The sequence below is a fragment of the Mus pahari genome, chromosome 3 (assembly GCF_900095145.1).
Source record: "Mus pahari chromosome 3, PAHARI_EIJ_v1.1, whole genome shotgun sequence".
Classification (NCBI taxonomy): Eukaryota; Metazoa; Chordata; class Mammalia; order Rodentia; family Muridae; genus Mus; species Mus pahari.
Window position 1 is genome coordinate 124,503,005 of NC_034592.1, and position 15,570 is coordinate 124,518,574.

At 38.9% G+C, this 15,570-nt stretch overlaps 1 protein-coding gene across 4 annotated transcripts in view; it reads left to right on the forward strand.

The window, feature by feature from the left end:
- The window catches only part of Macrod2 (mono-ADP ribosylhydrolase 2), a 1,928,923-nt gene that overhangs the window by 1,367,631 nt on the left and 545,722 nt on the right, over positions 1 to 15,570 (forward strand). For all 4 annotated transcript variants that reach the window (XM_021192060.2, XM_029536733.1, XM_029536732.1 and 1 more), the window contains exon 8: positions 9,881 to 9,954. In XM_021192060.2, the coding sequence (XP_021047719.1) occupies positions 9,881 to 9,954 (74 nt within the window). The remainder of the gene's footprint in view (positions 1 to 9,880; positions 9,955 to 15,570) is intronic.

A 15,570-nucleotide genomic window follows, 5' to 3' on the forward strand; every position in this document is an offset into this window, starting at 1 on the left:
AAGAAGAAGAAGAAGAAGAAGAAGCAGCCAGAAACAGCAGTTAGAGAGAAATCAAAAAAGTGGGAACCTACCTGACTGTTGACTGTAGTCACCTTTGTCCTCCAAAGAAGCTCATTTAACCTCTTTAGGTGGGCCATCCACTTGCCATGTGAAGTGGCAGCCAGCTATAAATGAATGTAACAAGACACAGACACAGAGGAAAGTTATCACAACAGTAAATGGCTTGGTGGGTACAGGTACTTGCAGCCAAATTTGATAATTCAAGTGAAATCCTCTAAATACACAAGTTGTCCTATGACATCCAGTTGTTCACTGTAACATACAAGCTCACTCACACATGAATGGAAAGGAAAAAAAAAAAAAAACAACAGAGAAAAACAGACAGACAGATGGGCAGAGACAGAAAGAGAGACAGATACACAGGGACAGAGAAAGAAAGAAAAAAATAGTAAGTACACTGTGACAAGGCAGGAGACAAGTTCCTGGTGGGGCTGTCGAAGCTGAGAAGGGTTGGAAGTTTTTTTGTAGTAGTTAAATGGGTTGTTACTCCATCTATTTTGTGGGCCATTTGGGCAGGGTCAATATTTGAATAGATGCCTTGGCATCTTACTTTCTTCTTGAGTCGTAAAGTTTATAGCCTAATTTGTTTTTCTGGCCATTTGTACAGGGGCCATACCTCATTAGGAATACAGGCTGAAGATGAATGCAGACTGAATCCTGAGTCACCATGTTGTGAGCTCCACATAGTCAGGCCTACTGATCAAAATTTGGGAATTTTGTTTATAATTCTCAGTCTTTTATCACTGTACAAGTTGGGAAAATGGTAAAAGGCAGTCTGTGAGGTTCTAGTTAAGGGGGAAATCAACTAGCAATGTTTCAAGAGATGAACCTAAAGAAACAGAGGAACCACAGCATCCAGGGGGAGTGTTGATGCTGATTGACCAGGCCTATTGTAAGTAGAGAGGATACATGAAATGCTTGCAAAGTGGCATGGCTTGGGAAGCAGCTGAGGAAACTAAATGGAAAACAGGTTTGAGTGTCTCACCCCTTCACCCTAGATTGAAAACGTCACATTGGGTTTCAATGCGGGGCCTAAAGAGGAGCCATCTGGGGAAGGTGGGGGAGGAGGAGGTTGATTTTGAAGATGAACAGGTCAAGTACATGACAAGTAGCCACTGGCTAGGTCATAGTCTTGGGTATTGAAGTCAGCCATGGACACAGAGAGCCCTGAGATCATGATGAAAACCATAACTCTGTGCCAGAGGCTTTGATATATATGAGGGTGACCCAAAGGTCATGGATAATTGAGAATTGACCTCAGTTGCCATGGTTCTCTAAGAACCTGTCTAATTTCATCTGTGGGGAATTATGTCCTCTAAAGGTGAGTGTTAGTGCAGATAGCCATTGCAATTGAATGTGATGACAGTATTTATTACATATCCGTGGCCCTATAATTTTATGTTTTGAGTAATTACTAAATATATCTTAAAGTTGGAGAAGAATTTCTTGAGGAGAGTATAAGCAGAGAAAAAGAAGGTAAGTCTGAAAAGAGCCCCAGAGGCCACCCAAAGGGGGATGCTGAGAGAGGTACTTGTAACACTGTAGAGCTTCAACATCAAAAAAATTTGCATTACTGTTTCCAGTGGTGGTCCATGAGAAAGACTGTCTGAGCCCAGGGCATTGCATAGGTTGGGTAAGCCACGGAAGACTAAAGCAGTACAACTAGGGATCAAGTACAGCTATTCATTTGCGGCCCGACCAGACCTCACCTGAGATAAATGGGAAAGGAAAGAAAGGAAATAAGAGTTCACTCTCCAGAGGGACACACTGTTCAGTCTTCGGTCACCAGCAGGAAAAGTGGTGACACACCACAGTGACTCAGAGAGTCATGGCCATAGTGAGCAAGCCAGACAGGAGAGAAGACAGGTTGTGGTTGTGGGCTGGAGCATGTTAAGGAAAGTGTGGCTATAGATGCCAGTGTTCAATTCAGGGAAAGGAGGAGTGAGCAAGGCTCTGTGGTTAACTCCATAGTGCGTACCCTATTTCCTTTGTGTAGGCCCATGCCCTCACCCTATTTTCTGTTTGTTTGTTTGTTTATTTGTTTGTTTGTTTTTATACTTCCTCTCCCTTCTCCTGCCTGTCCCATCACTGCCTTGCCACTGCCCTTTTACTTCTGAGGACAATGTTTGCTTGAATGGCTCCTCTGCATGTCCATCCCCTAACCTGTCACATGTTGCCTGATCCCCTTCCTCTGTGTTTTCCTACCCTACAGGACATGCTGTGTGTGGTTGCATTTTCTATACTAGACTCTGGACTTGTATTGGACAGCATCTCGTTAAAAGTATCTAGACATTAACTCAGTTTTGGTTCAATAATAGTTCATTTGGATACAGAAAGGGATATTAAAGTAAAAGAGAAAACTTGGATAGAGCCAGGCACAACAAGATTTACCTGGGAAGATGTGATGAGACAGGCTCATGATACCTGAGCACAGATAACCAACCTGTGGCAGAATGTAGGTTAAAACAATTGGGTTAATTTAGTTATGATCTAATGAGAGTAGAGATTAGCTGTGTGGCCAAGGTATTTGTAAATACATTTTGAGTCTGAATCATTTCTGGGAGCATAGGCCTCAGAGGTAGAACCAGGATTTAACTTCTATAAATAGTACCCAACTTAGCAATTAGAACCCAAGCTTACACCATAAAAAGACTGGGTAAAAAGCAGGCAAATGTCAAATAACTAGTTTTCTAATTAGCAGCATCTTTTATAATAATTTTTTCATTGATTTAAGTTTTATTGCATTATGATGAGAAAAGACACATAATTTCAATTTATCTGAATTTATTAACAATTAAAAACATATTTTGAATAAATAGACTTACATCACTTTCTTCTTTCCCTTTTGTACCTCAACTCCTCCCGGAGAGACTCCCTCCCCTTAAAACCTGCAATACCTTTCGTTTTTTTATCATAGTTTTTAAAATTTATAAAATATTATAATAATAAAATTAGTATTATAAAAGTTGTTTGATATAAAACAATCAATTGAACAGTCTTATGTAGATGTTTGTTACAGCAATACTGAAAATACATATGTTTTTCTCAATATAAATTTCAAATAACTCCAAATATATTAACTGTGTGATATTTTAAAATAATATATCACTATTAGTTTTTTAATGAACATAAATAGATTAAGTTTTTGTTTTGTTTTGTTTTTAGTAGAGCTTAAAATCTTGGCTCTTACTGTGGTACAAACACAAAATAAGAACAGTTTTTGGACATTGGAGTTCATTGTAATAAGGCTGTACTTGAATGTCCCTCACATCACCAAAGGATTTTACCTCCATAGTAGTTAAGCTAGGAGTTGACAATTCTGCTGTGCCAAGGAATGATTTGTAGGCACGATTTTTGAATACAGATTTCCTGCTATGGTCAAAGCTTTTTGACTTGAGTGATTGTTGTCATTCTCAGCCCACAGAAAAAAGGTTACATTCATTTAGGAAATGGTGTGTGTATTTAGATGGTCTATCCATGAAGTTATTCATTTGTTTCAATGAACAATGGTTCTGCTTGGAGGGTGGCACAGATGTTAGGTGAGGGTAAGATTCTGGTTCATTTGCTGTGATGATTTTGAAAAGCATTCATCTCAGAATAAGAGTAACATAAAGTCCTCTTCTTCAAAATTGATACAATAATTATAAATAACACGGAAAGTCTTCAGTCTCACTGTTTGCTGTTTTCTTACAAGCCACCTCCCAAATTAATTGTTTACATTTCTATTGGCTGTATAAATAACTTTGAAATATGTTAGTTGTTCCGAAAACCATAGTATAGTGTAAAAACATCAAATAAACACTCCTACTTAATAGAGAGACTGAGATAGGAAAATCATTTCAAGATAATTATGCAGTACACAGCAAGGCCCTGTCTTGTTGCAAACAAGCAGAAAGTGTATGGATGTACAATATTGGACCTGTTTCTCCCATTACCAAATTAGAGAGAGCATGGGATGACAACCGACAAATTTCTAATTTCTCATATTTTTGAATTTCAATTGATTAGGATATGTTGGTAATATTAATTTTCATATTAAGAGATATTAAGGAAAAGTGATTGTTACTTTGTGTTAATTTTCTTATTAAGGGTGGAATTATGTTTGTGTGGGTTTGTTGAAAGATTACTTTCTTGCTTCTTCTAGGGTGTAGTTTCACTCCTTGTGTTGGTGTTTTCCATCTATTATCCTTTGTAGGGCTGGATTTGTGGAAAGATATTGTATAAATTTGGTTTTGTCATAGAATATCTTGGTTTCTCGGTCTATGGTGATTGAGAGTTTTGCTGGGTATAGTAGTCTGGGCTGGCATTTGTGTTTTCTTAGGGTCTGTATCACATCTGCCCAGGATCTTCTAGGTTTCATAGTCTCTGGTGAGAAGTCTGGTGTAATTCTAATGGATCTGCCTTTATATGTTACTTGACTTTTTTCCTTTATTGCTTTTAAAATTCTTCCTTTGTTTAGTGCATTTGGTGTTTTGATTATTGTGCAATGGGAGGAATTTCTTTTCTGGTCCAAACTATTTGGAGTTCTATAGGCTTCTTGTATGTTCATGGGCATCCCTTTCTTTAGGTTAGGAAAGTTTTCTTCTATAATTTTGTTGAAGATATTTACTGGCCCTTTAAGTTGCAAATCTTCACTCTCTCCTATCCTTGTTATCCTTAGGTTTGGTCTTCTCATTATATCTTGGATTTCTTAGATATTTTGGGTTAGGAACTTTTTGCTTTTTTGTGTGTTTTCTTTGACTGTTGTGTCAATGTTTTCTATGGTATCTTCTGCACCTGAGATTCTCTCTTCTACCTCTTATATTCTGTTGGTGATGCTTGCAACTATGACTCCTGCCCTTTTTCCTAGGTTTTCTAACTCCAGGGTTGTCTCCCTTTGTGATTTCTTTATTGTTTCTAGTTCCACTTTTAGATTCTGGATGGTTTTTGCTCATTTTCTTTGCCTGTTTGATTGTGTTTTCCTGTAACTTATTAAGGGATTTTTGTGTTTCCTCTTTAAGGGCTTCTAGCTCTTTACCTATGTTCTCCTGTATTTCTTTGAGGGAGTTATTTATGTTCTTCTTAATGTCATCTATCATCATCTTGAGAAGTGATTTTTAGATCTGAATGTTGCTTTTCCGGTGTATTGGGGTATCCAGGACTTGCTATGGTGGGAGAATTGGTTTCTGATGATGTCAAGTTCGCTTGGTTTCTGTTGCTTATGTACTTATGCTTGCCTGCATATGTGGTTATCTCTAGTGCTACCTGGCCTGACTATGTCTGACTGGAACCTGTCCTTCCTCTGATCCTGGTTTTGTCAGAAATCCTCCAAGTCAAGCTGTCTCTGTGATCCTGTGATTCTGGGATCCTGGGATCCTGAAATCCTGGGTGTGTCCAAGCTCCTGAGAGTCAAGCTGCCTTTGGGACCTTGGGACCCTGGTGTGACCAAGCTCCTGGGACCCTGTGATCCTCAGATCCTGGGCATGTTAGAGCACCTGGGAGTGGAGCTGCCTGTGGGTGTTGTGGGGCCGGCTGCAGAGTTTGTGCCCTAGGTCTGCTAAGGGTGCTGGCCCAGTTAGACCAGAAGCCTATAATAATTTTTAAAAAACTTTAACAAAGCATTCATTTCAATAAAATGAATGCTAAATGTCACAGAGGGATTTACAAGTGCTAAAAACACATTGGCATTTGTCATGTCACAGACGTTCCCATTGAATTATAAATTAAAATACATGGATCTTGGCCCGGTTATCTGCCCCCAGCTTCCTGATGTAATCTCTAGCAAAATTTGTAGAAATCTTAGTCAGAAAAGCAATATTTGTTCTCGATTGCTTGCAAAGGAGGACACTGGGATGGTGGTTTGTCTTTCCAACTCACTCTCTGAAGGCCACTGGGAGCTGGGCCATCAGTATAAACACAGTCCTGTGGACTGGCCACCAGAGGATCTCTTCACACAGCAGTGTCTCTCTTTCTTGGTCAGGCCAGACAGTGCCATAAGAGACTATGAATAGAAGGCATCTCACCAACAGTCTAGTGGTTGTTGGAGAACCTGACTGGGATAGTGTACGAAGAAGGCTAGGTGTGAGAACTTGAAAGGACAATGATTTGACATGTCTTTTTTTTAAAAAAAAATTTAATCATTTTTTATAGTCCAGATTTTATCCCCCTCCTGCTCCACCCTCTTACTGTACCACATACCATAACTCCTCCCCCATCCCCGTCTCCATGAGGATGTCCTGATGCCCACAGCCCCCACTCCACCAGACCTCCACACTCTCTGGGGCCTCCAGTCTCTTGAGAGTTAGGTGTATCATCTCTGAATGAACACAGACCTGGACGTCCTCTGCTGTATATGTTTTGGGGGTCTCATATCAGCTGGTGTATGCTGCCTGGTTGTTGGTCCAATATTTGAGAGATCTCGGGGAACCAGATTAATTGAAACTGCTGGTACTCCTACAGGGTTGCCCTCCTCCTCAGTTTCTCCCTGCTTTTCCCTACTTCAACCACAAGGGTCAGCAACTTCTGTCCTTTGATGGGCTGTAAATATCTGCATCTGACTCTTTCATCTGCTTGTTGGGTCTTTTACAGGGCAGTCATGATAGGCCCCGTTTTTTGAGCATACCATAGCCTCAGTAATAGTGTAAGGCCTTTGAGCCTCTTCTTGAGCTAGATCCCAATTTAGGCCTGTCGCTGGACCTCCTTTTCCTCACACTCTTCTCCATTTTTGTCCCTGCAGTTCATGCATGTCCTTTTGGGTCTGAGTTATGTCACTGAGGATGATATTTCCTAGTTCCATCCATTTACCTGCAAATCTCATGATGTCCTCATTCTTAATAGTTTAGTAGTACTCCACTGTATAAATGAACCACATTTTCTGTATCCATTCTTGTGTTGTGGGACATCTGAGTTGTTTCTAGCTTCTGGCTATCACAAACAAGGCCACTGTGAACATAGTGGAACATGTGTCCCAGTGGCATGGTGGGCCATCTTTTGGGTATATGCCCAAGAGTGGTATAGCTCAGTCTTCAGGTAGATCTATTTCCAATTTCCATTTTCCAGAGAGGTTATACCAGTTTGCAATCCCACCAACAATGGAGAAGTGTTCCTCTTTATCCACATCCTTGCCAATATGTGAGGTCACCTGAGGTTTTGATCTTAGCCATTCTGATTGGTGTTCTTCAAGGACATAGAACAATTTTCAAGTTCATCTGGAAAAGCAAAATACCCGGAATAGCAAAAACCATTCTTAACAATAAAAGAATTGGGGGTGGGGTGGGAGGAATCACTATCCCTGATCTCCAGCTATACTATGGAGCAATATTGATAAAAAACTGCATGGTATTGGTATAGAAACAGATATGTTGATCCATGGAATAGAATTGGAGATCCATAAATAAAGCCACACATTATGGACACTTGATCTTTATAAAAAAAAAAAAAGCCAAAAATATACAATGAAAAAGAAAGAAAGAAAGAAAGAAAGAAAGAAACCATCTTAAATAAATGGTGCTTGTCTAACTGGCAGTCTGTATGTAGAAAACTGAAAATAGATCCTTATTTGTCACCTTATTTGATCCTTATTAGATCCTTATTTGTCGATCAAATCGACATGGATCAAGGACCTCAACATAAAACCAGATACACACTGAACCTAGTAGAAGAGAAAGTGGGAAAGAGCCTTGAACTCACTGACATGGGGAAATTTCCTAAACAGAACTCCAAAAGCTCATGCTATAAGACCAAGAATTAATAAATGGGACCTCATGAAATGGAAAAGCTTCTCTAAGGTAAAGGTCATAGTCAATAGGACAAGCCGACAGTCTACAGATTGGGAAAGTATCTTCCCTAACCCCACATCCAATAGAGGGCTAACATGCAAAATATATACAGAATTTAAGAAGCCAACCACCGAAAAACTAAACAACCCAATCAAAAAATGGGTATAGAACTAAACAGAATTCACAACAGAGGAATCCTAAATGGCTAAGCAGCACTTAAAGAAATGTTCAAAGACCTTAATGATAAGGGAAATGCAAATCAAAGTTACCCTGAGATTCTACCTCACACCAATCAGAATGATTTGACACTTCTAGGGAGAAAAAGGGAACCTGTGAAGAATTAGTCAAACAGGAGAGGATACGGAAGAAGATGTACTGGAAAGTTCAGAAAGAGACTACTGTGAGCTGAGGCTGTGAACTGCTGCCAAGACAGGAGCTTTGGGATGAATGTTGGCAGCACAAAATGTCTTCAGGGACCTTTAAAGTACTCTGGGGGACAATGATGATTCTGAAACTTAATAAACACATTAACTACAACTAAATTGTGTACTTGTAGATAATTTTTAAAAACTGAAAAATAGAGCAAAATAAAATATACTGCAACATGGAAATCCAGAAAGTTACATGGAATAGGAAAGAGACTGAAGACTTACAGAAAGGCAGTGGTGTTTGGTGATAAAGATAAATCATAGAGCTTTAAACATGTTTCAATAAATTAGTCACCCCTGTCACCCCTTTCTGCACTAGAAATATGTGAGTCTCTAAGATTACTCCTTCTTTTTCTGTTGGCCAATTGTATAATGATTCTGGTGGTCTAGGGATGTGTTCAAATCTCATTAGCTAAAAAGCCATCCTGGATGTGCTTCTGACATTCCTAACATGTGTTCATGCTGTGATGAAGCACAACTCTGCCACTCTTGCTGCTGTGGTGAAATCAAACCCAACCACAAAAGGTCAGTTTTGTCGATGTGATTTTCATCCCATGTGTCATCTCTAGTGTCTCCAAGTAGAGCTGGGATCACCATCATTGAATACTGGATAATAGATTTCTTTTGTGAGGCTAATTGCCATGTTATCTTCCTTGCTGTTTGGCAGATCACTGGCAGTATTGATCTAATGATTCTGCACGAACCACATGCTTTCTTTTAGCCACATTTATTGGGTTTTAAACTGAAGAGGTTTAAAACAGAACAAACTTTGGAGTGTTTTGGGGGTTTTTGATTGTGTTTTTTGGGGGGAGAGATTTCATAATACTTTGAGTATTATTTTCTTTCTTCTTTCCTTCCTTCCTTCCTTCCTTCCTTCCTTCCTTCCTTCCTTCTTTCTTTCCTTCCTTCCTTCCTTCCTTCCTTCCTTCCTTCCTTCCTTCTTTTCTTTCTTTTCTCCAATTTACCCTGTATAGACCTATAATTTATATATTATGGGTTTTATATTATGTTTTTAATATTTTATATATTTATAAATTATGGTTTCCAATTTGGTATTTTTGTGGGATTTCTGTGTTTACCAATGTCTCTGTGTTTTTACTTTGGCTCTTGGTTTTTCTGTTTGTTTGTTTTGTCCTATTCAGGTTTGTTTGTTTTGTGTTTATCTTTTTTATTATCATTTTTCAGATGCTTAATTGTTTTCTAATAAGAGAGAGAGAGTGAGAAAGGATATGGACTTGGGTGGGTGAGGTAGATCTGGGAGGAGTGTGTGGGGGAGACCTGTAATCAGAATATCTTGTATGAGGAAAAAAAAGAAATCTATTTTAAGTAAAAAGCAAAAAAGCTGAGGCAGATATTAAACTTTGACCTGTGCACTACTGATATATAGAGAAAGTATATTACAAAGTATGAAGTGTATGTGAATGATTTAATTGATCTATTTATTAAATCTTTTATTGAATTGTGAGTGGTACAGAACTGGTTTCACATCCATGTAAAATGTATTACCAGCAGCCTTATTTCACTTGCTCACTAAATGGGATACTATGTAATGAGATCAATCCATTCTTAATTCTTGGTTGACTTCTACATCCCTTCTTTGTTTTATTCATCTGCTTTCCTATGCTCTTCATGTAGGTTTCCCGAATGAGCCCGCGGCAGTCATTGCCCTAGGTACGATTAAGGAATGGCTGGCCAAGAATCACCAGGAGGTAAGAGGACCAACACAATCATTATTCCATAGAGTGTGATTTGATCCTATGTTAAAACAGGGCAGAGAAGCTGCATCAATACCAACCAGACCTTCTGCTTACATGAGTGATATCTGGATTTTCTTCATTTTAGGTTGCATGGAATTAAATATTTTCCTGTAATCATTTGGCTGAAGTAGACATAATGACTAGTTTTGTGGAGAAGATGAGCTAGGAGAGCAGACTTGTTGCAGCAAACTCTTCTATTCATGTTTTTCCTGTATTATGGGTTGTGTGCAAGCAGGAGGTTGGAATGGATTTGTTGCTAATTCCTCATTCTTCCTGGGCTGATTTCCTTAAACAAACTAGTGTGTCTTTGTTGTTTGTGTGCTATAACGTTATATCTGATAGTGGACTCCATCTTTATTTATAGCTAGTCCCTTTCCTAATGTGACTTAAAGGTGTGGGACTGTAATCAGATTGCATAATTGTTAACTGTCCTATATGGCCAGTGTTTTCTTTCTTCTTTCTTTTCTTTCTTTAAACTTTGACCTGTGCACAACTGATATATAGAGAAAGTATATTATAAACTATGAAGTATGTGTGAATGATTTAATTGATCTATTTATTAAATCTTTTATTGATTTGTTAGTGGTACAGAACTTTTTTCCTTCCTTCTTTCCTTCCTTCCTTCCTTCCTTCCTTCCTTCCTTTCTTTCTTTCTTTCTTTCTTTCTTTCTTTCTTTCTTTCTTTCTTTCTTTCTTTCTTCCTTAGTGAAATAAAATGCCTTCATTCAAGTACATATCTCACCTCCATTTCTACTCCTTCAATAAAGTCTATAGAATATGTTGGGATATGGAGAGTGATACGCAAGAGAATTACTCATTTAAATAAAGCACTAGTACAACTACAAAAGGAAGCTGTACACTTCAGGGGGGTTGTCTGTTTACCCATCAAAACAGCAAGAGACTTATAGGCAGTGCACAACCTTGTGCATTATTCCTTTCTCTGATTGTTCTGATTTTCTGCTTTAGATAGTAATTTAATTATTATAGTGAATTTTGCTTCCATTTTTGATTGTGAATTTAGCTTTCTCTTTGGGTAGGAGACAGAATATTTGGTAATGGCTGAGTATGGAAAAGAGGATGTGAATGTTTTCTATTGAGGAAAAGCTTTGTTATTCTACATATTTAAAGAAATTGCAGTGTTGATTTCTAATTACTATAACTTCAACATTACTTAACCAGATATATTGTTAACCGCTAGTAGAAGAGAAGCCCATGTGGCCATATATGTACATCTTGCTGTCTTCTCCTTCTGCCCCACAAATTTGAAATATATGTGTACTATAACTTTAATGTACATAATACTTGCCTCAAAGAAAGAAAAGAAAAGCAAGGGACTAGTATGTCTAGCTTGTAAACATGTCTTATCTTCACGGGAGTCTTTTGGGGCTAGAAAGCCACCCCTTTCTAACAACAGAAAATTAGACAAGATTTCCAAGAATAGAAAATCCCAGGGGTTCCTCCCATTTCATGTCTCCCAGTCATGTCACTTAAGCCAGGGAAGGAAGTCGAGTTCTTCAGAAGATACTGTCGACAAATGTCTTTTACATACAAAATATTCCTTAGGATGCTATCCTTTTTAGTGTCCTCCAAAAAAGCATAACATGCCTCGTGATTAAAAGCTGCTAGTACTGCAAGTATTACTTATTACTAACCTTCCTTTCTCCAGAATGATAACCTAAGAATAAAGTATATACAGACTGAAGAAATTTCATGTTTGCCATCTTGGCCCATGATACAAGTGCCCATGGACACCTCCCACTGAGGAGCTGATGTTGAAGAGAAAGAACTACTTTCCATGTGTACCACGCATTGACAAGTGATAGCAGCACACTGATCCCAGTAGAACTGTCTGGAGAAATTCCTGAAATGAGTTCTTTGGATCTCCTACTGAATTCTCTAACTAGTCTGTCTCTAAGCCTATTTTTCGATTTCATATCACTTTCTCATGTACATCTGGGGCATTGTAGAAAATTTAGGTCATTTTGCTTCAGTAACATGCTAGTCATGGCAACATTAAATGTAGCTTTGCTGGTTACCTTTTAAGAACTTCCTGTTTTAATACATACAAAAGAGTGTCAGCAAGTTAATTTGGACACAGCTCATTTTACTGAATCAATAAACTATAAGTGAATATAGATAAAACTATGCAGTTTAATTTTGATGTAGGGTTTGCTCTGCTTAACCAAACAAATAGGCTAAAGATGTGGGGAAGAATGTTGCTTCCAATCCACTTTTCTTTCTGTTGCAGTGTTGTTTTGACATCCTGACTGTTTCTGTGAGTTATTCAATTCTTCATTCACTTGATAAATATTTACTGAAATCCACTAGGCACATTTCTACCTGGGACAAAGCACTAAAAGACAAACAAATCGTCACTGTGTTTTGATAGTCATAGTCTGTGAAGAGAGAAGCAAATTAAGCAAATAAAAAAATAAGACAGTCCAAAGAGTTCTTTACAAAATCAAGCATCATAACTACATAATGGATTATGAGGAGATGTGGCTTTAGAACCCACCAAGACTCTTCTGAAGCTATGACCTTGGAGGAAAAAATTTATAGTAAGAGAGAGTAAGCTAAGTTCCAAAGAATGCTGAGGTAAAACATTCCAATAAGGAGGAAACAAGAAGACAAAAGCTGCCAGGCAATAATGGTGCACATCTTTAATTCCACCACTTGGGAGATAGAGGCAGGTGAATTTCTGAGTTCGAGGCCAGTCTGGTCTATAGAGTGAGTTCCAGGACATCCAGGACTACACAGAGAAACCCTGTCTTGAAAAACTAAAAAGAAAAGAAGAAGCAGAAGCAGCAGCAGCAGCAGCAGCAGCAGCAGCAGCAGCAGCAGAAGAAGAAGAAGAAGAAGAAGAAGAAGAAGAAGAAGAAGAAGAAGAAGAAGAAGAAGAAGAAGAAGAAGAAGAAGACAAAAACAGGGGAAGATGGGGCAGGCTAGAGGTTGGGAGGAAGTGGGGTGAGAGGGAGGGACTGGGAAGAGAAGTGGGCGGGGAAGCTCCTATCTGGATATAAAGTGAATAAATTAGTCAATTAAAAAAAGTAGACAAAAGCAGAGTGGGGTGTGAGCTTCCTACAGACAAGAGGTAGGAAGGGAGGGTGATGAGTGTTGATGGAAGAATGGTAAGAGGCAAATTTGGAGACTGTGGCAGAAGGTGAATAATAGGCACTGTGCTCAATAGAGAGACTTTGGACCATACTAATTGTTTAGTATAGTACAGTATAGTATAGTACACTAGCATAGTTTTTGTAATATAGTATAGGTTTGGGGTAAGTGAGTAACATGATCTATTTAAATCTTTAAACATTAATACTGCTGCTCTTTGGAAAATATCCTTTAGAAATATCAGAGAAAGATGGAGTGAACTCAGCTGAGGGACTTGCAGCAAATCCAGGTAAAACACACACACACACACACACACACACATGCTGACAGAGATCTATCCAATCACAAGTCAGTCAGCTTTGCATGAGGAAAGGCCAGTCTTGAGGTGGGTGGAAAAGGATGCGTACACTGGGGCCCTTGGTTGATCCAAATCCCCTGAAAGTTTCCTGAAAGAAAAGAAAGGGGGAGGATAATAATATGATGTGAGCCGGGCGTGGTGGCGCATGACTTTAATTCCAGCACTCGGGAGGCAGAGGCAGGTGGATTTCTGAGTTCGAGGCCAGCCTGGTCTACAGAGTGAGTTCCAGGACAGCCAGGGCTANACAGAGAAACCCTGTCTCAAAACAAACAAACAAAAAAAAAATAATATGATGTGATTCTCCCATTAATCATTGGGCTTCCCTGAAAAGATGACTTAAAAAACAAGTGTTTTTTTTTTTTTTTTTTTTTTTTTTTTTTACTGCTAAGAGTTGTGTTATTACTATGAGGAGTTCAGTGAGGAGAATTTTCTTGTGAGGCAGAGCACAATGAAAATACAAAGAAATGGAAAACTTGATTGAAGCATTAACATACAGCATAATAAGACAAGAGGTCACAGCAGAGACTGATATGGGTACAAGCTATACACTGGTGTCTTCAGTTAAAATTAAAATTTGCTAATTTTGGAAAACTGAACAGAAAGACTATGAATTTGCTATTGAAAGTTGACATCAGCTAGAATGATATTGTTTTTGTAAGTACTCCATTTACTCAAGGCGTAATTCTATTACACAGATAGGAAAGTAAAATAAATGGGTATTATGGAAATGGTACAGTGGTAATGTGGCCCACCCTTCTAACTTGAGGTATCTGCTGTGGGGTATCATATACGGCTTCATGCATTCCTCATTTTTCATGCAACTAAAATATCATTTCATGTGAAATCATGATTTTTCCACTCCAAGACTCTGAGACACCCCATTCATATCTGGAAGTTAGCCTAAGAAATGTTTTTACAGTGTCCGCTCCATTGTTGGACACCAGGGACTCATATGGCATTTGGTTATTGATCTCTAGAGCAGTATACCTAGTTGTAATTTTTCCATAGAAAGCAGAACAGGATGTCTTTTCCTCTAAAAGCTGCAAAGGGCCTGATGTTATGAGATATTTCCAATTTATCAGGGTCACATTCAATATTTAAAATTCCCTAAGGGAGCATGCATTTTATAGCATGCAGTGGAGTTGTTAACTCCTCAAGAAAGTCTTCCTAGGAGATAAGGCATAAACAATATAGTCTGAGATGGACCACTAGCTTTGGGGGGAACTCATACGAGGACATCTTGGAGTTCTAATCAGGTCTCAGTTGCACAGTGGAGGGAAACTGAACCTCCATCAACTATAAAACAGCAGAATGGCAAATGCTTAGCAGTCCAGGAAGCTCTCGTTAAAGCCATGGTCATGTGCAATCTTCTGGCTAGAAAGCCATGCTCCACCTGAGGCCAACCATATGTTCATCTATGCAGACTGTGGGATATGGGACCTGTAAGTTCTCCATATTCTTCCTCATAATGCTGCCTCTCCCCCAGCAAACCCAGACCCTATTCTGGAATGAAGGAGTCACTGAAGGAACCCTTTGCTTTGCTTAGTGGGTACCTAGTTAAAGCTGAAGCTGAATGATACAGAAGACGCTCCACTCTGTCTTTTCAAACTCAAAGTTGGTTTTCCTCTGTGCTGGAGGAAGGTAGAAGCTTTGTTGCATCACGTACACGTTTTGGAGACTCTGCCAGACAAGTATTGTTTTTAACCATGCATCTTACACAAACAGATTGTCATTGAAAATGTTAAGTACCATCTCTATGTCATTTCAATTGTTTACTCTGTGGCTTGTGAGAGAAGCGCAACACCTGTGATGTCCCTCTTTGTCACTGTAAGTAGCATACCTACAGATTCAGCTAGATGAGCTATGATGCTCTATAGAGGCAGAGCATCAGCCTGGGGCATATCTGGCTCTAGCTCTCATCTTCTATCTGAGGTTTTTGACCTTATCTGATGTTACCTATATTGTGGGGTCTCCCAGTGGGAGCTAGAGACAAAAACTGGATTTGATTTTATCATCAGTGTCCTTTAAAAATAATGATATTAGTCTCTCTCTCTCTCTCTCTCTCTCTCTCTCTCTCTCTCTCTCTCTCTCTCTCTCTC